Raw genomic sequence first — 22,565 nt, forward strand, 5'->3', positions numbered from 1 at the left:
CCCCTTCAGCGAAGCCGGAGAAGGAACAGAAGTCCCTTCTGTTCCTCCTCCAGCTTCGCATGACAGGCGCGTCGCTGAAGGGGCACTGTGCAGTTCTCTCTCTCTGCACAGCGCCTCTCCTTCACAGGAGAGGCATTGGGCTGAGAGGGAGAGCTGCGCAGCACCCCTTCAGCGAAGCGGGAGGAGGAACAGAAGGGGCTCCGTTCCTCCTCCCGCTTCGCTGAAGGGGCGCTGCGCAGATCTACCTCTCTGCGCAGCACCATTCGCTTCATAAGACGCTCTCACATTTCCAATACTTTTTAGGAGGGAAAAAGTGCGTCTCATGGAGCGAAAAATACGGTAGCTGGAGGCAGAAATGCTTCTGAATTGCTGGAAACCATAGAAGGGGAAGCTGTCATTGCGCTCATGTTCTCCTTGCAACCCCATAGGCGTGTGGCTGGTCACGGTCAGAACAGGATGCTGGGCCAGGTAAGCCATTGGCCCTGATCTAGCAGGCTATTTTTATGTCCTTCTCATTTGGGGGCTCCTGGTTGACGCTGGACGAGACGGGCCTTTAGGACGACCCAGCAGGGCTTCTCTTCCAATGGTCTTGGGGTTTCCTGCCTCCCAACCAGAAAGTAAACAAAGCCCGGCGTCCTACTCACCCTTCTCTGTCTATGTGTGGGAGGGGATGCTTGGGGGGGTTGCGGAGCTTTCTGTGGAATTGGGTGAAGTCAAGTTTTTCAGGTTGCAAGTCCCAGGTGGCACCGCTAGGAAGAAGAGAGAGAGCGAAAGAGGGGATGAGACACAGAGCAGTTGAATCGCACACACACCACAAAATGATTTTTAAAATTGTGCAGGGATCTACTGAACAGGGCACTTGGGAGTTGAATGAACCACCAACCTCATGTGCTTTTATTAGACTGCTGTGGGCAAATGAGGACTAGATGAGCATAGCCACTTGTTCCTTGGTGCCTATTTATTTTGCAGTAGGTACTACCTTACAGGGACGCAGGTGGCACTGTGGGTTAAACCACAGAGCCTAGGACTTGCCGATCAGAAGGTCAGCGGTTCGAATCCCCGCAATGGGGTGAGCTCCCGTTGCTTGGTCCCAGTTCCTGCCAACCTAGAAGTTCGAAAGCACATCAAAGTGCAAGTAGATAAATAGGTACCGCTCCAGCGGAAAGGTAAACGGCATTTCCGTGTGCTGCTCTGGTTCGCCAGAAGCGGCTTAGTCATGCTGGCCACATGACCTGGAGGCTGTACGCCGGCTCCCTCGGCCAATAAAGCGAGATGAGCGCCGCAACCCCAGAGTTGGCCACGACTGGACCTAATGGTCAGGGGTCCCTTTACCTTTACCACCTTACAGGGATGCAGGTGGCGCTGTGGGTTAAACCACAGAACCTAGGGCTTGCCGATCAGAAGGTCGGTGGTTCAAATCCCCACGATGGAGTGAGATCCCATTGCTCGATCCCTGCCCCTGCCCACCTAGCAGTTTGAAAGCATGCCAGTGCAAGTAGATAAATAGGTACTGCTCTGGCGGGAAGGTAAATGGCGTTTCCGTGCGCTGCTCTGCTTCACCAGAAGCGGCTTAGTCATGCCCGCCACATGACCTGGAAGCTGTATGCCGGCTCCCTCGGCCTGTAAAGCGAGATGAGTGCTGCAACCCCAGAGTCGGCCACGACTGGACCTAATGCTCAGGGGTCCCTTTACCTTTACCACCTTACAAGTAGCATTTGCTTTGGTGTGAGAAGTGGAGATTGCTTCTTCTAAAAACCACCAGGTGGCATCTTAGAATAATTTCTATGAACAAAAATAGTGAAGATTTTCCAAAAAGGTATCTTGCCTAATTTTATTAGGGCATCTTATTTTAGTGCCTGCCTCTCTGCAGGGAAAAAAAAAAGCTTTAGAGGCAATCTGACTGATTTTAATAATCAACTGAAATGTTATATAAAGGCAAAAACCCAGCTTGTAGAACTAAACAGCATTAGGATGCTCATCAAGGCAGATGGCCTGGAGCTGAGAATTTTACGTTTGCTTCCTGCCAGCAATCATCATAAACCAGAATAGATATTGCAACTGTAATGGTAGAACACTGTACAGCAGTGAGATTAAGAGGTTTAGAAGCAAGTGGAAAAAATTAGCAGGTAGCTGAATGGAAATGCAGGTGGTATGGTGACATTTTAAGAGGTGAACTGACCTGAAGGACTCGAGGGTATTGGCTGCCCAGATATCTGTTCCCAGCATGTCAAGGGAATTGTCTTTGTTGCCGTTCTAAAAAGAAGGTGTAAAATCTTCATTACTTTCAAGCAGAACGACACGTCTACCATGCAACTTTGCCTGAAATAACGGAGAGCGCTTTCAGATTACCCATTTACTGCACAAAGTTTGCTTACAGTATTTTTCGCCCTATAGGGCGCACCGGCCCATAGGGCGCACCCAGATTTTTTTTGGGGGGGGGGAATAAAGAGAAAAAAAATTATTTTCCCCACCCCCCAGGCTCGGGGCTGGGTCGGGGAAAGCCCGAGCTTCCCCCGACCCCAGCCCCCAGAACAGGCTGCTTTCCGCAAGCCTTGGGAGCCCGGCGGGAACTCCCGCCGAGTTCCCAAGCCTTGCGGATAGATTCCCGAAGCCTGGATTTGCCCCATAGGATGCACACACATTTCCCCTTCATTTTTGGAGGGGGAAAAGTGCATCCTATAGGGCGAAAAATACGGTATATACAAATCTAATACATGAAAATAATGATCTTTATTGCAGAGCATTCACCCTGGTCTTCTTGTGAGATGCCATTGCCGAATCTCAGTTCCACAGAAACAGTGTGAGCCAATGAAACTGAGATGAGTTTGGACAGTGAACTGGGAATAAAACTGATAAATGGGTTGTAACCGAAACCTACTCCAGAGTACATAGACAACATGGCTCAGCACAGATTTAATCAGCCCTTGTCGTTCATGGAGTGAATTGGAAGATGAAGAGAGTTAAAGCAGCAGATCGCCCTAGCTAGATCAGGGATATTTCCCTCATTCCCCCCCCCCCCCCAAACCAGAAGCGACCATATAACTGAAGGCCTGTTATTCTCCGGCAGGCGACGCTTAAAACAGATAATCAGCAATAAGTTCTAATCAGCAACAGTTGTAGCTGGAAGTTTCTCATTCAGACAATCATCCTTTTGATGGGCTCACAGTTTGGAGGCTAACACAACATCTAGCTTGTTGAAACACTAAAAGCTGGGCCGCACAACAACTTGTGACTCTCAACAAACTAAACACAGTCCACAGGCAAAGCACAACAGCTAATGAGGGCCAACTCCTCTTGTGTGTGTGTGATTTATCGGGTGCTGAGAGGCTTCATGACATGGGAGTGTCACTTAGGGCTGTGCAAATGCTGTACTCAAGTGTTACTCAAATGATACGAACACCTTCCCCAACATTTTGGTCACAGGAGCCGTCCGCATTGCAGTTGTGGCAGCCGCATTCCCTGAGGACACTGAGCGCATGTGGACATAGTCAAACTCTCATGATGCCCGGGAAAGTCTAAAAGCATGGGACGCCACCTGTTTGCAAGAGCAAAATCCCCATATAGCAAAATACTGGGCTTAAGAAGTACACCCTTCATTATCGCTTGGCTTGTTAATGGTTTGGAAATTTTGAAACTGGACTTAACGTAAAAGTAGACTTATGGATTATTTTTTTTTTTAAAGATCCAAATCTGTAAACTTTTGCTATCCACTCAAAAGAGTTGGGGGTGACTCGCTAGCAACCATTCCAGATCTCTGTTAATTTTATTGAGAAGAAACGCATTCATTTTTGTTGGACGAGTTCTTGTTCTTCTGCATGGATACACTTTACTTTGCAGCTTACGCCATGTGATGCCGTATGTTTTCTTTTCGTGTCCATTTTTTTAAAAAACAAAATCAGTAAAAGAGAGAGAGACAGAGACAGCCTGGAATTGTAGGACTAATTTTGTTTTTCTGCTGAAAAGAAAGGCGGTTCAGTTGGAGTTTCATTTTTCAGGCATTAAGGAGCTGCCCTTTTCCTCTCCTAACTACCATCCATCAGTCAGCACCCCCAAAATCAATAAGTTCCTTCTCTTGTTTGCACGATGCAAAACTCTAATTATTATTATTTTTTTTTTTTAAAAAAAAAGGGAAAAGGGAGCTAAATTTTGGGCCAACCCAACAAATTATAGCTTTTCGTATAAACGTGTGCAGATGTGTAATTTACTATCAAGCTGTAGGAACGTGGGGTGTTAATGGTCACAGGACACGGGCCCTTTTTAACTCATTCAACCACAGTTTCTATGCCACACAGATTACATCCACAGCACACATTTAAAGCACTATCAAACCACATTAAACAGTCATTGCTTCCCCCCAAAGAATCCTGGGAGCTGTAGTTTGTTAAGGGCGCCGAGTGTCGCTAGGAGACTCTTATTCTCTCCTCACAGAACTACAGTTCCCAGAGTTTCCTGGGAATAGATGATTTGTTGTATCGCTCTGGGAACTGTAGTTCTGCGAGGGGAACGGGTGGAGGGTCTCCTAGCGACGCTCAGCACCCTTAAACTACAGTTCCCAGGATTCTCCGGGGGGGGGGAATATTTATAAAGCGGTGCGGCGGTGCTTCGAACGTGTGTATGTGGCCACACACACACTGAAGACTCATGTCCTTACAGGATGAGGCCTCCAGTGAACAGCCACCACCAGACATCTCTTCCAGCTTTCCTAGTCTTGTCTTCCACCACCAGCAAAACCACTAGAGGATACCTTGGTTGAATGACTGAACTGGCTGCTTCTCTCTCGGCCGCCAGACTTTGACACAGACCCATGCCTGGAGCCTGAACTAGGCTGGGATCCTGAGCTGCCACTGCTGCTGTGATCCCACTCTTCCTGGAAACATCAAAAACAACAACTCACTTTAGTTAAGGGCAACTTATCAAAGCTAATAAACGCCTTTTTTTTTTTGTAGGGCAGGAAACAGGTGGGAGAGAGTTAAGTCTGGGGTGCCTAGAGACAACCGCTCACCTTCAATATCTGAAACCCATCTGTTATCCTGAACTAGGAATCCTGACTATTTTGCACCGGAGTCTGTCCTGAGAATTCTAAGGTCTCAAATATAGAATATTCATAAATGCACACATATCTAAATATATAACCCATGTGTCTGAAAAGGTACAGGAGAGCAACCCTGAAGCCGTTCTGACGGGACCTCAAATATTCCTCTGCAGTAAGCGAGGCAAATGGGGAAATCATATCTTAAGGGCATATTTGTGTATGAATAGGGTGAGCCTGTGAACTGGATTCAGGAACCAAAATACAGTCGTACCTTGGATCCCAAACGCCTTGAGAGTTGACCCTTTTGGCTCCCGAACGCTGCAAACCCGGAAGCGAGTGTTCTGGTCTGTGAACGTTCTTTGGAACCCAAACGTCTGGCGCGGCTTCCGATTGGCTGCAGGAGCTTCCTGCAGCCAATCGGAAGCCGCGCCTTGGTTTCTGAATGTTTAGGATGTCGAACGGACTTCTGGAACAGATTCCATTTGACTTCCGAGGTACGACTGTATTAACCACCACAAAAGAAAGGCCAGGCTGCCCAGGTAATGCAATCAGCGACCATTATTAGGTATCCTGGCAGACAGGATTTCTGCTGTAAACCGCCTCCTAGGATGTATGTATGATGATTTTGGGGTGGTCTTTGGCTTAGGGGAAGTTGGGCAATGTCAAAAGTCTTTAATGGTTACTGCACAGTTTTGCTCAGAGTCTCTCCCTCCTTGGAAAGAGGTGAGGGAACTCTGTTGCAACAGAAAAATGAAGATCTGCCTTGCTTTCGGCTGGATCCATTCTTCTCTGACAGATCATGGACTTAAGGGAGTTGGGCAGCAAAGCCAAACCCCAATTTTACATCATTCTCCCTGGCTCACTTATCTCAAAAGCACTCCTGAAGTGTTGCAGGCGTCTCTGATCTGCAACCAATTCTTTACACAGTGGTACCTCGGGTTACATACGCTTCAGGTTACATACGCTTCAGGTTACAGACTCTGCTAACCCAGAAATATTACCTCGGGTTAAGAACTTTGCTTCAGGATGAGAACAGAAATTGTGCTCCGGCGGCGCGGCAGCCACAGGAGGCCCCATTAGCTAAAGTGGTGCTTCAGGTTAAGAACAGTTTCAGGTTAAGTACGGACCTCCGGAACGAATTAAGTACTTAACCTGATGCATGCATTAACTGCTTTGAAAAAGCAGTCGAGGGGCGTTGGACTAGATGATCCTTAGGGTACCCTTCCAACACTATAATTCCAATCTCTGAGTAGAGAAGGGGCCAGGAAGGGCCACAGCTTTGTGGTAGGACACCTGTTTGGTAAGCAGAAGGTCCAACATTCAACCCCCAGCATCCCCAGGAGAGATGTCTGCCTGAAACCCTGGTCAGCTGCTGCCAGCCAGTGCACACGATACTGAACTGGATGGTCCAAGGGCTTGGTTTTGTAGAAGGCAGCTTCCCAAGTTTTGCAGTGACAGGTCGAAAGGTGCCTTGACAGAGCTCGGCCTAGGAATGTAGGATTTTATACCAAGTCAGACCATTAGTCCATCTAACCCAATATTGCCCGCACCAACTGGCAGTACCTCTCCGGGTTTAAGGCAGCAGCTTTCCCCAGCCCTACCTGGTGACACCAGGGATTGAATATGGGGTGCTGTGTGAAGCAGAGACTCTTCCATAGAGCTATGGGAGAGAGATGAAACCCTGGACAGCGGCTGCCAGTCAGTGTGGACGACACTGACCCAGATGCAGCAATGCTTCAACTGTGCACCAGGCAGCTTCCTATGTTCCTGTAGCTCAGTGTCAGAGAACATGGTTTGCATGCATAACATGCCAAGTTCAATGCCTGGCCGCTCCAGCTAAAAAGGATTCTCACTGCTGAGAAAAAGATTTATAGGCAGTCACTGTCAGTCGGAGTTAGCACTACTCTGGTAGAAAGGCAACTGATCCGATTCATTAAATATATACCGTATTTTTCGCTCTATAGGGCGCACCGGACCATAGGGCGCACCTAGTTTTTGGGGGGGGAAATAAAGAAAAATAATTTATTTTTTTCCCAGCCCCAAAGAGCAAAGAAGCCAAGACAGCCAGTGGGAGAGGCTGTGCGCCGCTTTGTTTTTAGCTGCAGGGCTGGGGTGGGGGAAGCCTGAGCTTCCCCTGGCCCCAGCCCCCAGAACAGGTCCGGGAGCGGCGGCAAGCACTGTGGATAGCTGCCTGAAGCCCAGGGTGCGCAGCACTGCGCTCCCCAGGCTTTGGGCTGCTATCCGCAAGCCTTCGGAGCCCGGCTGGCACTCCCGCTGGGCTCCGAAGGCTTGCAGATAGCTTCCTGAAGCCTGCATTCGCTCCATAGGACGCACACACATTTTCCCTTCATTTTGGGAGGGGAAAAAGTGCATCCTATTGAGCGAAAAATACGATATATATTTCAGATCTTGTCTGGCCAAGCAACAGATTGAGGTGGTGCTATATTGAGAGAGCAAAGTACACTGCTCCTCTTCCATCAGGGAGGCTAAAAGTCTTTGAAAGTTAAAACAAAACTGATCTCGGGTGAGCCCAGCTTGGGAAGGAATAGGATAAGCAAGGTTCAACAGCACTTAAATGCAATGCACACTCGGGAGAAGCACACAAACAGAGACAGACACATGCGCACACTTAGCTGGAAGGGTCGCCCACACTTAAAGCTATCCAGAAGGACTGCCAGGAGGTCCCCTCTTGAGCTTCCATTAAAAAAAGAGTTAAGTTTCCTAAAAAATGGATTTATGAAGTAAAAGTTGCAGGTACCCTTCTAAGTGATTTCTGTGATGTATGAAATTCTAAATTTACACTAATAAATTTAAAGAAGGTCCCAAGGATGGGGGACCTGTTGGTGGACTACAAATCCCATGATCCCTGCCCATTAGCCATGCTGGTCAAGACTGACGGGAGTCCACTGGTTCTCTGCCTGTGCAGTAGCTTTTGCCAACCTGGTGCCCACAGCTGTGCTGGCTGAGAACGCCGGACGTTGCAGCCCCAAATACCCGGAGGGCACCAGGTTGACAAATGCTGCTTTGAAGAGATTATAAACCCTTTCATATGTGAACATCCCTGAAGGTTCCATAAAAACAGCCTCGATGCCACGGGGAAACACACATCAAGCAGGAATCCTGCCCATGAGCAGAAATACAAATACTGCAAGTCCTCCTAGCGAACATTAATCTATAACACCAGTAAAAATTATTCCACTTTTCAAAGCTCTGCTTGTTCCGATAGGCAAAATGATAAGGCAGTGTGCATATGCCTTTGAACACCTTTGCCTTCATGAAGCTGAGACCATTTAAAACCATAAAGACATAGCAGAACTCTGGTGTACAGACAGTACTCAGCACAAACGTTTTCGAGATAGAAATGAGACATTTCTAAAACACGGAGACATTTGAATTTAGAACATGCATGTTGTTATTGGACTCCCGCTTCCATTGGCCCCAGCCAGAATGGCTCATGAGCTGCAATGATGGGATGTGTAGTTAAGGGACATCGGGAGGGCTACTGGCTGCCCAATCCTTTGTTTTGGGGGGGGGGGAATGTGACCCAGGTGAGATATGGTGCTGGTTTTAGAAGTTAGGCATGGTATGAAAAAAGTCAAGAGGATTAGAGAAGGTTCTCTGTCTCTCTCTGCTAGAATACTAGAACTTAGGTCACCCAATAAAAATGGCTGGCAGGAGATTCAGGACAGACAAAACGAAATACAGTAGTACCTTGGTTCTCAAACGCTGAAAACCCGGCTGTCGGCTATTGTTTCCGGGGTGCCTGCACCAATCAGAAGCCGTGCCTTGGTTTTTTTGGTGCTTTTGTTTTTGCTATTTATTTTGCATTTTTCTTTTTGAGGCATTTTCGGTTAATTTGTTTTTGTGACTGTGTGGAAACCCAGTTCAGTTACTAATTGATTGATTCTGTGACTGGAAATGGATAAAATCCCACCCCCCACCCAAACAATGAGTATCATCAGTGCAGGTAAAGAAAAAAAAATAAATTTATTTTTATCATCTACAATACTGTCTTATTTATTTTATAGTACAGTACATTGATTATTCTTCTGCCAACCTAGCAGTTCGAAAGCATGTCAAAGTGCAAGTAGATAAATAGGTACCACTGTGGTGGGAAGGTAAACGGCGTTTCCGTGTGCTGCTCTGGTTCGCAAGAAGCGGTTTAGTCATGCTGGCCACATGACCCGGAAGCTGGCTGCGGACAAACGCCGGCTCCCTCGGCTTATAGAGCGAGATAAGCGCGCAACCCCAGAGTCGGTCACGACTGGACCTAATGGTCAGGGGTCCCCTTACCTTTACATTGATTATTGCTTTCATTTTATGGATCAATGGTCTCGTTAGATAGTAAAATTCATGTTAAATTGCTGTTTCAGGGGTTGCTTTTAAAAATCTGGAACGCATTAATCCATTTTGCATTGCTTTCTATGGGAAAGCGCGTCTTGGTTTTGGAACGCTTTGGTTTTGGAACTGACTTCTGGAATGGATTAAGTTTGAGAACCAAGGTACCACTGCATTTATTTGTGGAACGTAATATATAGAATTTGCTGCCAAAGGCTTAGATGGCCTAGAAAAAATAGTAACAGTAATAGACAAACTGATGGAGGCTAGATCTCTCAGAGGTGATGCACAATCAGAGATAAGCCTAGGGCAAGAGCCCTGTCTCTCATCTCAAGATGGCGATGGACTACAATTCACATCACCCCTGTTCATTGGCTTTGCTGCCGGGGCCAAAGTGAGTCTGAATCCCACAACAAATGGTACCTCCATGTAGCCCCTATTCTCCACGTGGAGCTACAATTCTCCGTGTGGTTTAACAGTCAAACCCACTTCCCAGGAAACTCTGGGAATTGTAGCCCTGTGCAGAGAACAGGGGCCTCCTAACAGCACCCATAACAAACTGTACTTGCTGCAATTCTTTTCTGGGAAGCTGTGACTGTTTAAAGTGGCATGATATCGCTTTAAATGGGTCCCTAGATTGCGTCCTTTCCTACGATCTGTTTCTCCCCTGAAGTAATCATATCTATTACTGTAGCTCTGCCCTTCTCAAATAGCACTGCCTTTATATCTAGTTTTTTCTCCCCATCTTTCCCAAACTGCAGCAGGGGAGGAGTGGGAGCACTTAACCCTTTCCCCACGGACAGTGGTCCCAGTGCAAATTGCCTTTCTCCCAATAGCTGGAGCTGGAGGAAGGAGGAGTGATGATTCCGATGCAGGTTTTCAGAAGCCTGGAAAGAGCTGCTTTCCACTTCCAGCTTAAAGCAGAACAGCAATGATTTGGGCACTGCTAAATCTTCCACATCTGGAAACACCTCTGGTTAGGGTGCTTGGCAAAAGAGCTAATGAAGTTGGAGAACTTTGCTAAACCTCAGCAAAACTAAGTAGCTCAAGTTTGTTCATTTAGTTCATGCACCCCTAAACCTGGCCCTCCAGATGTTTGGGGACTACAACTCCCATCAGCCCTAGCTAACAGGACCAGTGGTCAGGGGTGATGGGAATGGTAGTCCCAAAACATCTGGAGGGCCGAGTTTGGGGGTGCCTGATTTTTTTGATAAGATTTATATACCTCTTGATTACAAAAACCCTAAAAGCGGCTTACAGAGAGTTAGCTTGCAAACAAGCTAAGGTTTATGAAATACTGTTAAGAAAAGGCTGTTTCGCACTGCCGTAAGGTCTTTTGTTTTGATTTCGTTAGCTTGGCTTCTGTAGCAAAGTAAGTACAGGTATCAGAGTCCAACAACTTCTCATGATCTAGCAAACAGCTTCGAAAGCAAACTAAGGATAACATAGGCAACACTGGAAGATCGCAACACAGAGGAACAAGCAGCTTTCAAAACTGGCTCCCACCAGTACTATTTTTCTAGAAAAAGGGGTGCCAGAACTCACCAGGAATGATTCTCTTATAATGGCTATGGTGCCCACCTGAGAGGTGCTGGAACTGAGTTCTGGTGAGTTGTGGCTGGGGGAAAAATCCTGCCTCCCACCCAGTTCAAATAGCAGAGCAGGGTAGTTGAAAACGAGACTTCTTCAGAAGCTATCTTCTTCCATTTTCAGAAGGATCACCCGGAAATAAAATTTCCCAAAATCGTACATTGCAACTGAAAATTCAGTTTAAGAGGGAAGGTTTGTGAGCAGTTATCAGCAAGAACCCAAAGTCATGCTTCAAAATCCTTCTGGGGAACATTATTTTATGCTGTCAAGACATCTCAAGTCTTGGGAGGTGTAACCCTGAGGCAAGGAAGAAAGCCACAAAACACACAGACAGACACACACACATTTCTCGCGGAAGGTTCCTGTTTCCCTTACCTGGTTTTGATTATGAGGTGCTACGTTCTTGCCTCGCGAAGAGGAACGGTTGCCTTCTACCTGCTCATTGCAGTCAGCTGTCCACTGAAACAAAAGAGAATGGGACACAAAGGCGCCATGTGAAACAACTGCTTTGAGGGAACCCTGGAAACAAAATGCTGTAAAACTGGGAGGAAAACAGCTTCACAATGAACTTCGTTTGAGCTTGAAACTGGAGATTGAAGGGGAATCATTTTAAACCAGCCCTGCTGCGAGTCTATGCAGAAAGTTACTGCCCCACAGATTTATTAGCCTGCCTGCCCACAGGTCAGCCACTTGTGGAATATCGACAGCCTAAAATTGACGGAGCTGCAGGGAATGGATAAAATTAAACAAGGGGGTGGATTGGAGCCCCCTCCCCAAAAAATCTGGTTTCCCTGCTCTAGAGGCAGCAGTGGTTCGTGTTGGACCAGGACCAGGGTTCAAATTCTCACTCCGCCATGAAGCTCACTGGGTGACCTTGGTCCAGTCACTGCCTCCCAGTCTAACCTACCTCACAGGGTTGTCGTTTTGGGGATTAAATGCTGAGGGGGAGAACCATGCTCACGACCTTGAGCTTCTTGGGAGAAAAAGTTGTGATATAAATGAAATAAATAATACAGCTGGAAGAGGAGCTTCACAGAGGGGGGGGGGGGAGAGAGTGAGCTGAAAACCACCTTGAGAAAAAGGCGGGATATTATTGTTGCTGTTGTTATTTGTTAAATGTGTATACCATCCTTCATCTGAAGGTAACAGGGCCGTTCACAACACAACATAAAATACAAATACAAACGAAAAGAAAACCCAAAACAAGCCAATGACCTTCTTCCTACAAATACATTTATAAAAGGCATTTAAAGAGGAACGTTTTTGCCTGGCGCCTAAAGGTGTATAATAAAGGCGCCAGGCAAACCTCCCTGGGGAGAGTATTCCAGAAATGGGGAGCCCCTGCAGAAAAGGCCCCTTCCTTGAGTTGCTGCCACTCCGGTGCTCTGGCTGAGGGAACACACAAAAAGGGGCCTCAGACAATGATTGCAGGGTCTGGGTCAGTTCGTATGGGGAGAGGATATACCGTATTTCTCGCTCCATAAGATGCACTTTTCCCCTCCTAAAAAGTAAAGGGAAATGTGTGTGCATCTTATGGAGCGAATGCAGGCGGGAGGCTCTGCTCAGCACTCCCTTTAAAGAGCCGTGTGGAGTGTGTGTGCGGCTCTTGGGGGCTTTTCCCCGAGGAGGGAGAAGGGCAGCCCCTCAGTCTCTTCCCCCACCTCGCAGAAAAGCCCCCAAGAGCTGCGCTCCCTTTAAAGAGCCGCGCAGAGCTCCTTGGGGAAAAGCCTGCAAGCGCCGCACACACGCTCCACACGGCTTGTGAAAGGGAGCGCTGGGCAGAGCCTGGGATGCATACAGGCTCCCTTTAAAGAATATTTTTTTCTGGCATCCCCCCTCTAAAAACTAGGTGTGTCTTATGGAGCGAAAAATACAGTAAATGCCATTCATCATCATCATCATCGCAAATGGCAGCCGATTCGTTGCACTCTCCCCACTGCACCTTACAGCCCCTCGTCTAAGTTCGCCCACCTGTACGCACCTGCGAGACATTAGACTGCGTTTTCTCGCTCTCCCCGTCCCCTTCCGTCTTGTCCGTTAGCAAGCCTTGGACCTGATACTCCAAAACGTAGCTGTCGATGAAACGCTCCAGCTCTTCGATTTCCTGCGAACGGTTGCTCCCTGCCTCAGACGAGGCAGAAGCCGCAGAGGAATTTTCCATCACTCGGGATCGGGAGCCAAGAGCGGAAGGGGCCTAAGGGCGGGAGGGGTAGGAGAAGGAGAGAGAAGACGTGGTTTTTACCTATGTAGCCAATATTCGCATTTAAAAACAGAGAAGTCTGAGGAACTGCTCACTTGCACTCCTCAAAGCCTGTCAGAATTTTAAAGGACCTCCCCGCTCCTCTGCTTACAAATATCACAGGGCACTTATTAGACTTTTATCCAACCTTCCTCCGCCCCCAAAGGAGCCTACAACACAAAGAAGCAAATACAACAAGTTTAGAAAAGGTAACATTTAAAAACGACCCGTCAAATATCCTCACAGCTCAATAGATGAGAACTGGGAACTGCAGTTTGATCAGGGCGGATCACTAGGACGCTCTTACCCCCCCCCCCATAACCAGCGTTCGAAATTCGCCAGGTGCATTTTTGCACCTATCGGCCACTTGCGACCAAGTGAAGATGCCTGGGTGCTGGGATGGCGCCCGATGTCTCCACCATCTGCCTGGGGATCTTTGGACCTGCGCTGTTTCCACACACCAACAACGCATCCTTTAGAATTTGACCTGTGATATTTCATTTGCAGAAGCAGAACAAAAAAACCCATATTGAAAAAATATGACATTCGAGCCGCCCGACCCCAAAATGGCAACGAGGCATTCCGTTTTGGCGACTGTAAAATGGTGGTTTAATGAGCTGCACATAACTACGATTCCCAGAGTGCTCTGGGAAGAAGGACTGGTAGTTAAACCAGGTTAAGTCTGTGGTGCGGATGTGCCCCTTAGGCTTAGATTGGGACATGGAGGGAGGGATTTTCAGCGGCAACCAGAAGCACAAATCTTGTGGGAGCACGTCTAACTAGGCCTGGGCAATATATATATTGCTGTATCACCCAGGACCAGTATGAAGAGTAGATCATGATGTTGGTTTCACTCAGCGGTATACCGGTGATGAAACCGCTGCACTCCTGAGTCCCTCTGTCAGCGGTGCAACTTCATCCAAGGGTGCTGCTGGCAGAGGGGTCGGAAACACGGCGGTTTCACCAGCGATATGCTGTCCTCATATAGCGCAGAGGACAGTCTGTCCTCATATAGCGCAGAGGGAGAAAGAAGCTGCAGATGGGGTAGGCTGCTTCTAACACCACAGCTGAGGGAAGCCCGATGCTGCTGAGGAATTGGGGTTGCTCAAGGTGGGGAGTGGCCTAGGCCAGTTGCATTGGCCCTAGCCTGTGAGGCACTGGAAAGGGCCCCAGCTCCGGCAGTGAGCTCTGCGATGGCTTCACCCTGCGTCTAACCTGCTAAAGCCAATGCAGCTTGTTTCAATAATAATAATAATACAGTCATAACTAGGGATAAATGTGCTTCACATTGAGCGTTTTCAGGTTACGCGCCGCGGCGACCTGGAAGTAATGGAGTGCATTACTTCTGGGTTTCGCCGCTTGCGCATGCGCAGACGCTCAAAATGACATCGCGCGCATGCGCAGTAGCGGTGAATCGCAACCCACGCACGCAGATTACACTCTACTCAGGATGTGAACGGGGATCTGGAATGGATCCCATTCGCATCCAGAGGTACCACTGTAATTATACACACACACACACACACACCCCACCCATCTGGCTGGGTTTTCCCCAGCCACTCTGGGCAGCTCCCAGCAGAAAATTAAGAGCAGAATAAAATGTCAAACATTAAAAACTTCCCTAAACAGATGTCTTCTAAAAGTCAGATAGTTGTTTATTTCCTTGACTTCTGGAGGGAGGGCGTTCCACAGGGTGGGTGCCACTACCTAGAAGGCCCTCTGCCTGGTTCTGTGTAACCTCACTTCTCGCAGGGAGGGAACCGCCAGAAGGCCCTCGGAGCTGGACCTCAGTGTCCAGGCTGAACAATGGGGGTGGAGACGCTCCTTCAGGTATACAGGGCCGAGGCCATTTAGGGCTTTAAAGGTCAACACCAACACTTTGAATTGTGCTCGGAAACGGTATATTCTTCAAACCATGATGTCTGGCTGGTGATGCGCTGCGATGCTGAAAATCTAACATCGCCCAGCCCTGCGCCAGACACACATGAAAGAATTAAAATAGCACGGGAGTTCCTCTTTCGCACACATTCACCACCCTTGAGCCGGGGGTTCCAAGAAGCAAGCCATTATTAGCTCCTTCCAATCTGTGCGAGCATGTGCTTTGAGCCCCGTGGCAAGCCAAAGATGGCCGAACAAGAGACCCAATTACCCAGGTCAGCTAACAATGGGAAATCAAAAGGCTCAGCACCGGGCGAGGCAAAGAAAAGAGGCGACGGCGGGGGACACATTTAGCTCTTCGAGCGCAGGAAGCCAAGAGATTCTTCCGAGCTCCGCTCTGCAGCGTCGCAGGCAGACCCCCGAAAGAAGCGAAGCTGCCACAAAAGGTTTTGCTTCAACCTCCACATGAAAGCGCAGCCCATTGTAGTCCCTCCTGCAACACGACAATGGAGAGAATCCGTTAAAGGCCGCCACTCAACAGGGCTCTTATTGCAGAACTGACAGATGGACAATGCCAAGCCAGGCGTGACATATGGGAACATGAATAAACACGGCACAGGGGGTGACGGAAGAGTAAATAATTAACTGGTTCTTAGAGGATAGCGGGACAGAATGAACTGCTGACTCCGGAGTCGGGACTGCAAATGGTCCGGATTCGGGTTTTGGCTCATTAGCCCTCTTAAAAAAAATATTAAAAATGCTAATAACTGGGGGATAACTGCTGCAATTACATGCAAGCTATCCATCTCTCGGTAGGACAGCATCAATTCTCTGGAACTCACCGCCTATTGACGATTAGGCAGGTGCCTTCATTGTACTGCTTTCAATGCCCGCTAAAACTTTCCCCTCAAGACAAGCCTACCCAGACATGTAAATTTATTATGTACCATTGTGAGGGGTGTTGTTGTTTTAATCTGCAAGTTTGTTAGATGTTTATTAGGTCTGCCACTTCTAATTGCTACTTTAAGCATTTTGCACCATTTCATGAAAAGCGCTGGTTTTTTTAAAATGATGAAGTGGTGTTCAAATCATGCTAAATGTAAGTACAGTGGTACCTCAGGTTACATACGCTTCAGGTTACAGACTCTGCTAACCCAGAAATATTGCTTCAGGTTAAGAACTTTGCTTCAGGATGAGAACAGAAATCGTGCTCCGGCGGCACGGCAGCAGCAGGAGGCCCCATTAGTTAAAGTGGTGCTTCAGGTTAAGAACGGACCTCCGGAAGGAATTAAGTACTTAACCTGAGGTACCACTTTAGCGAATGGGACCTCCCGCTGCCACACCATTTCTGTTTTCATCCTGAAGCAAAGTTCTTAACCCGAGGTACTATTTCTGGGTTAGAGCAGTCTTGTAACCCGAAGCGTCTGTAACCCAAGGTACCACTGTAAATGTATGTTCTGAACATAAAGGTAAAGGTACCCCTGACCATTAGGTCCAGTCGTGACCAACTGGGGTTGCGGCGCTCATCTCACTTTATTGGCCAAGGGAGGCGGCGTACAGCTTCCAGGTCATGAGGCCAGCATAATTAAGCCGCTTCTGGTGAACCAGAGCAGTGCACGGAAACGCCGTTTATCTTCCCGCCAGAGCGGTACCTATTTATCTACTTGCACTTTGACGTGCTTTCGAACTGCTAGGTTGGCAGGAGCAGGGACCGAGCAATGGGAGCTCCCCCCGTTGTGGGGATTCGAACCGCCGACCTTCTGATCGGCAAGCCCATGGCTCTGTGGTTTAATCCAGAGCGCCACCTGCGTCCCTTATGTTCTGAACATAAAGGCGGTCAAAATCATTGTACAAGGCAAAATGGCCCTCCTAGCCCAGCCGGCACTCTGAGTCGGGACCAATCTGGAGTCTGCAAGCAGAGAATAAATGGCAACAGAACCAATGTGCTTTGTACCCGGCATCTGATAATCCTGGGATGGGGAACCTATGGACCAGCCTTCGAAATTAGCCAGGCGCTAGGCGCATTTTGCAACTGGGGACTGTCAGAATGCAAGCTCCTTGAGAAGTCTTGTCGCTGTGTGTGGCAACTGAGAGAATACAGTAAAAGAATAAAATTGCAAGACTTTGCACCAATAACCTAGATTCCGGGAGCCATTTGGCCAATAGATTTTCTATCCTAGTTTCTAACACTGCTGTAGGCCTCCCATCGCCCCAGATCATTGGCCATGCTGGCTGGGATGGAGTTGGGAGTCGAGGTAATTGTTGTTGTTGTTGTTCTTTAGTCGTGTCCAACTCTTCGTGACTCTATGGACCAGAGCACGCCGGGCACTCCTGTCTTCCACTGCCTCCCGCAGTTTGGTCAAACTCATGCTGGTATCTTTGAGAACACTGTCCAACCATCTCGTCCTCTGTCGTCCCCTTCTCCTTGGGCACTCAATCTTTCCCAACATCAGTCTTTTCCAGGGAGTCTTCTCTTCTCATGAGGTGGCCAAAATACTGGAGCCTCAGCTTCAGGATCTGTCCTTCCAGTGAGCACTCAGGGCTGATTTCCTTCAGAATGGATAGGTTTGATCTTCTTGCAGTCCATGGGACTCTCAAGAGTCTCCTCCAACACCATTATTCAAAAGCATGAATTCTTCGCAGATCAGCCTTCTTTATGGCACCTTCCTATGCAACGTTCTGCAAACAAAGCGAGTGCTGTACCCACGAGCTACCGTCTTGTCCTTCATTCTGGAACTCCCTAGAACAGGCGTAGGGGACCTTTGGCCCTCCAGATGTTCCTGAACTACAGCTCCCATCAGCTCCAGCAAGCATAGCCAGGAATGGTGGGTGATTATCAACATCTCGAGGTTCTCCACACCTGCTCTAGAAGTTTGGAGGCAGGGGCTATGGTGGGGGGCATACAAGCCAAGAAGTTATCTTTCACATTCAGGGGTCCATGTGAGAAGCATTGCCCTTGTTGCTCCACAACAATACCCCTGGAGTCACTTCCCCCTTAAGCTCTCCTACCACACTTCAGTCCACGAGAAGAATGTTCAGCAATATCCCGAGCAGCCGCCTTGCTATGCTTTAGCCTCCCGCTCCTGGCTTGTATCGTTAGGCTGTAAGCTCTCCTGCCAAGGTAATGTGATGGGATTTGGCCTTTGAACACCTGGGCTTGCTGTGAGGTGTCAGATACGCTTAAGAAAGTGGAATGCCAAGATATAATCAGAGGTTGTACATGTTCGGTGCCAAAAGAAAGAAAAAAAAACACCCCAAGCTCTGTGTTAAGAAGAAAGCTGAATTCTACAACCAGGAAAGTTTTCCAAGTATGAAATGAACAAATGTGATTTGCAGTTTATCCTGCACCCAGATTCAGCTTTTGAAAATTGGGGTACTAACTCAAACACACCACGCTGGGAGAGGAGAAGGCAGGCATATTTTTTAAATTTCTCTGTTAAATTTCCCTCAAATAATGTTGAGCTTAAAAGCAATCATTGCTTCCGCCACCTCCTGCATCAGATGGTGGTGTCACCAAAAAGTGTTCTCAGTGTCATGTTATGGGTTTTGTTGCATGTCATGTTTTAAATTTGACTACTTTGCTCTGTATGTTGCCCAGAGAACAGGTTTGTTAGGTGACTCCTAAGCTGAATTGGGACGCGGGTGGCGCTGTGGGTGAAACCTCAGCGCCTAGGACTTGCCGATCGTATGGTCGGCGGTTCGAATCCCTGCGGCGGGGTGAGCTCCCGTCGTTCGGTCCCAGCTCCTGCCCACCTAGCAGTTCGAAAGCACCCCTAAGTGCAAGTAGATAAATAGGGACCGCTTTCTAGTGGGAAGGTAAACGGCGTTTCCGTGTGCTGCGCTGATGCTGGCTCGCCAGAGCAGCTTCGTCACGCTGGCCACGTGAGCCGGAAGTGTCCTCGGACAGCGCTGGCTCCCGGCCTATAGAGTGAGATGAGCGCACAACCCTAGAGTCGGACACGACTGGCCCGTACGGGCAGGGGTACCTTTACCTTTAAGCTGAATTAATGATGATGATCAGAAGTAAATGAGCCGGAGGAAATTAACACGCTGCCAAGCTGAATGGGGATGGAAATATGGAGGTGAAGTTTATCCTTAAAAAAATAAAATAATAATCAGACATTTTTGTAAGGCTTTGATCATGAAGGAGGAAGGTCTGAGAAGAGGTGGTAGCTTGGAGGATCTGAGAATGTGCTTCACATACAGGAGAGTTCCAAGTTCAGGCCTGGCCTGCGATTCTCCTGGTCTCTGCTGCTGAGAGTCTCCTAAGCAAAGATGCCAACCAACATTATTAAATACTGGGCCAGTGTTGAAAAGTACCTTGGCAAGGCATTTTGAAGCAGTGTTCGAAATTAGCCAGGTGCAACTTCAGCCACACGGAGATATCTGGACACCAGGTTGGCCTCAGACATCTCCACTTGGCTGACCTTAAGCAGGTAAGCTTGTTTATTATTACAGTCATACCTCATATTACGTTTGCGCGTTTTCAGGTTGTGTCCCGCGGTGACCCGGAAGTACCGGAAAGGGTTACTTCCGGGATTCGTCGCTCACGCATGCACAAAATGACATCATGCGCATGCACAAAAGCGGTGAATCGCGACCTGCATGTGTGCAGACACGGGTTGCGTTCTTTTCAGGTTGCGAACGGGCCTCCGGAACGGATCCCGTTCGCAACCAGAGGTACTACTATATTAATTATATATTTTTTTATTTATACCCTGCCCATCTGGCTGGGTTCATGGCATTTCTATCCCACCTTTCTCTCCAGGGAGTGCATGGTTCACCCCCCTCCTCAGTTAATCCCTACGATGATCCTGTGAGGTAGGTTCAGGGGGCTGTGACTGACTCCAAGGTCAGTGAGCTCCATGACTGAGTGGGGATTTGAACCCTGATCTTCCAGGTCCTGGTCCGGCACTCTAACCACTACACCACCCTGGCTTCCGAGAGTTCTTCTTCCAATGGGGCAGCTCTACAAATCAGGTTGGTAAATAAATAGGGGGAAAGCAAAAAGGAGAGAAGGATCTGAAAGCATTTTCCTTGATGCTTGACTTCCGTTTTGTTCTGCATTGTTTTATTTGATGTTTTAATGTGTTGCAAACCGCTTTGAGATTTTTTCTTTAAATTTTAAAACGGTGTAGAAATGAAATGAATAATGATAATAGACTTCATTGCAAAAGGAAAAGGAAAAAGGCACAGATACATTCCCTTGTGACAACCGTAACCTAGGTTTAAGGTGCCATTTGGTGATTAGCTTATATATCTAAATTTCTAACCCTGTTCACAGCACCTTGCACCTGATGTCATCGTGATGTCGGGGGGCTGACTATTCGTAGAGCCAAAAATGTTCACCACCCCTGCTGTAAAAGGCAGATTCTTCATATGCTCAGACACCAGTGCCAAGAAGAGAGGCATTAACGGTTTTATAGCACCAATCAATCACCAAAAGGCCAGTGGCTCTTTCATTTAATTTAACATTTCTAATCTGCCCATCGCCATAGTCAATTGCAGGACAGGGTACGATAAACTCCAATTAAAACAATAAACTAGTCAACTTGCATCAAGGCAACAAGAAAAGTAAATAAACCACAATTTCAGAACTACGTCCTTCTAGCCCAGATGTGGGGAGCTTTTGGCACGCCAGGTGTTGCTAACTACAACTCCCATCAGCCCCAGGGGGGCTGGGAGTTGTAGCTCACCGACAACAGGAAAACCCCAGGTTCTCCACATCTGTTCTCACCTGTCCTGGACAACTGACATCCTACAAATCCCCTAGTAAATAAGTGTGTAAATAAGGAGATTTCCCAGTGGAAGTGACCAACAGCATGGCTGAATGTCAGAATGAAGGTTGGTGTATTTTGAAAATGGAAAGCGTAATGCTGGTGGTCAACAAGAGGTTTAAAGGCTATCGGAACACGGGTGGCGCTGTGGGTTAAACCACTGAGCCTAGGACTTGCCGATCAGAAGGTTGGCGGTTCAAATCCCCGCGACGGGGTGAGCTCCTGTTGCTCGGTCCCTGCTCTTGCCCACCTAGCAGTTCAAAAGCACGTCAAAGTGCAAGTAGATAAATAGGTACTGCTCCGGCGGGAAGGTAAACGGCGTTTCCGTGCGCTGCTCTGGTTCGCCAGATGCTGGCCACATGACCCGGAAGCTGTATGCCGGCTCCCTCGGCCAATAAAGCGAGATGAGCGCCGCAACCACAGAGTCGGCCATGACTAGACCTAATGGTCAGGGGTCCCTTTACCTAAGGCAATTTTTTAAAAATGCTGTATAAACACCAACAACTGGGAAACACTGGCCTGCAAGTCCTCCAGTTGGAGAACAGCCTTTACCAAAGGTGTCATGGGTTTTGAAGACACTCAAACTCAGGATGCAAGGGAGAAATGCGCTAAGAGGAAGGCACGTTTGGCAAATCCACACCGTGATCAACTCCCTCCTGGAAACCAATGTCCCCACTGTGGAAGGACGTGTGGATCCAGAATTGACCAACACAGTCACTTACGGACTCATTGTTAAAACCGTGTTTATGGAAGACAATCTTACTTGGCTACGAGTGATCACAGAAGAAGAAGAAGATGATTTTGCTAGTATTCCAGAAGCACAGAAGCAGCACAAGACCTGGGCTGGTTCTCAGGCAAGTTTGTGTGTGTGGGACTCAGAAAGTGAATTGCCTCCTGTCGGCCATATTGGAAAATGGCGTCTACCTCCATCAGGCAGGGGAGCCATTTTGACATGTACCCCAACCAGGAGGAGGCAGGAAAAATGGATAAAAAAGAAAAACCGAGAATGTGAAGGGCACAAGAGGTCAAGGGCTGGCTGAGACCATGAGATAATCCCTATTAGGAGAAGGGGAGAGGACAACATATGGGAATTTAGAAAAGCCGTAGGGTCATGGCAAAATACGGCCAATGAAAGTGGAGATGGGGGGGATATACATGATTTGCTGAAATACTTTTCTCTATCCCCTTATCAGAATTCAGATTCTAAGCATCTTTGAAGCAAAGTCTGCTCTTTTTAAATTTTATTTTATTTTATGTAGTCCTTTCAACAGAAGACTTTATATCCAAAATAAACCAGAACACAAGCAAAAACATGGCTCACATATTTTCATTTGTACCAAATTCTTCTCAAATTCCCTTGTTTTTCTATTCTTTAACTCCTATTCTTCTTTTAACTCCTTGTTCTTAGCCTCTTAAATCACCTAGGCATCCTTAACAATTTTCCAAATATTGCCCTATCCCTCCCTCCCCCCCCATCCACTGCTTCCCTTCACCCAAAGTCTGCTCTTTTTTATGTCTCTCTGAAAGTACCCTACACACCGGTGTAATACTGATATTCATATTATCATGTCACCCTAGTATACCCGTTCATATATCCAAAATGCTGGCTGCCAAAACAGATGCAACACAGGACAAAATTAGGAGGAACTTTAGTAGGCAATCTGAATGAATTAATGAATATGTTACATATGGTGACAACAGACTATTAGCA

General features: G+C 47.7%; 1 protein-coding gene and 1 long non-coding RNA gene across 4 annotated transcripts in view; both read right to left on the minus strand.

Annotated features, from left to right (window-relative positions):
- Positions 1–22,565, minus strand: part of LOC309380231 — a 290,294-nt gene that overhangs the window by 116,715 nt on the left and 151,014 nt on the right. The gene's annotated exons all lie outside the window — the stretch shown is intronic.
- The window catches only part of CTIF (cap binding complex dependent translation initiation factor), a 181,361-nt gene that overhangs the window by 109,378 nt on the left and 49,418 nt on the right, over positions 1–22,565 (minus strand). For 2 of the 3 annotated variants that reach the window (XM_081929765.1, XM_081929764.1), the window contains exons 2-6: positions 12,942–13,154; positions 11,336–11,419; positions 4,745–4,867; positions 2,180–2,253; positions 645–749 (exon numbers count right to left, since the gene is read on the minus strand). In XM_081929765.1, coding sequence (XP_081785891.1) covers positions 645–749; positions 2,180–2,253; positions 4,745–4,867; positions 11,336–11,419; positions 12,942–13,121 — 566 coding nt within the window. In that variant the 5' untranslated portion in view covers positions 13,122–13,154. The remainder of the gene's footprint in view (positions 1–644; positions 750–2,179; positions 2,254–4,744; positions 4,868–11,335; positions 11,420–12,941; positions 13,155–22,565) is intronic. The other variant, XM_081929766.1, reaches the window with a different exon arrangement.

This window comes from Podarcis melisellensis, assembly GCF_964234715.1.
Source record: "Podarcis melisellensis genome assembly, chromosome: 11".
NCBI lineage: Eukaryota > Metazoa > Chordata > Lepidosauria > Squamata > Lacertidae > Podarcis > Podarcis melisellensis.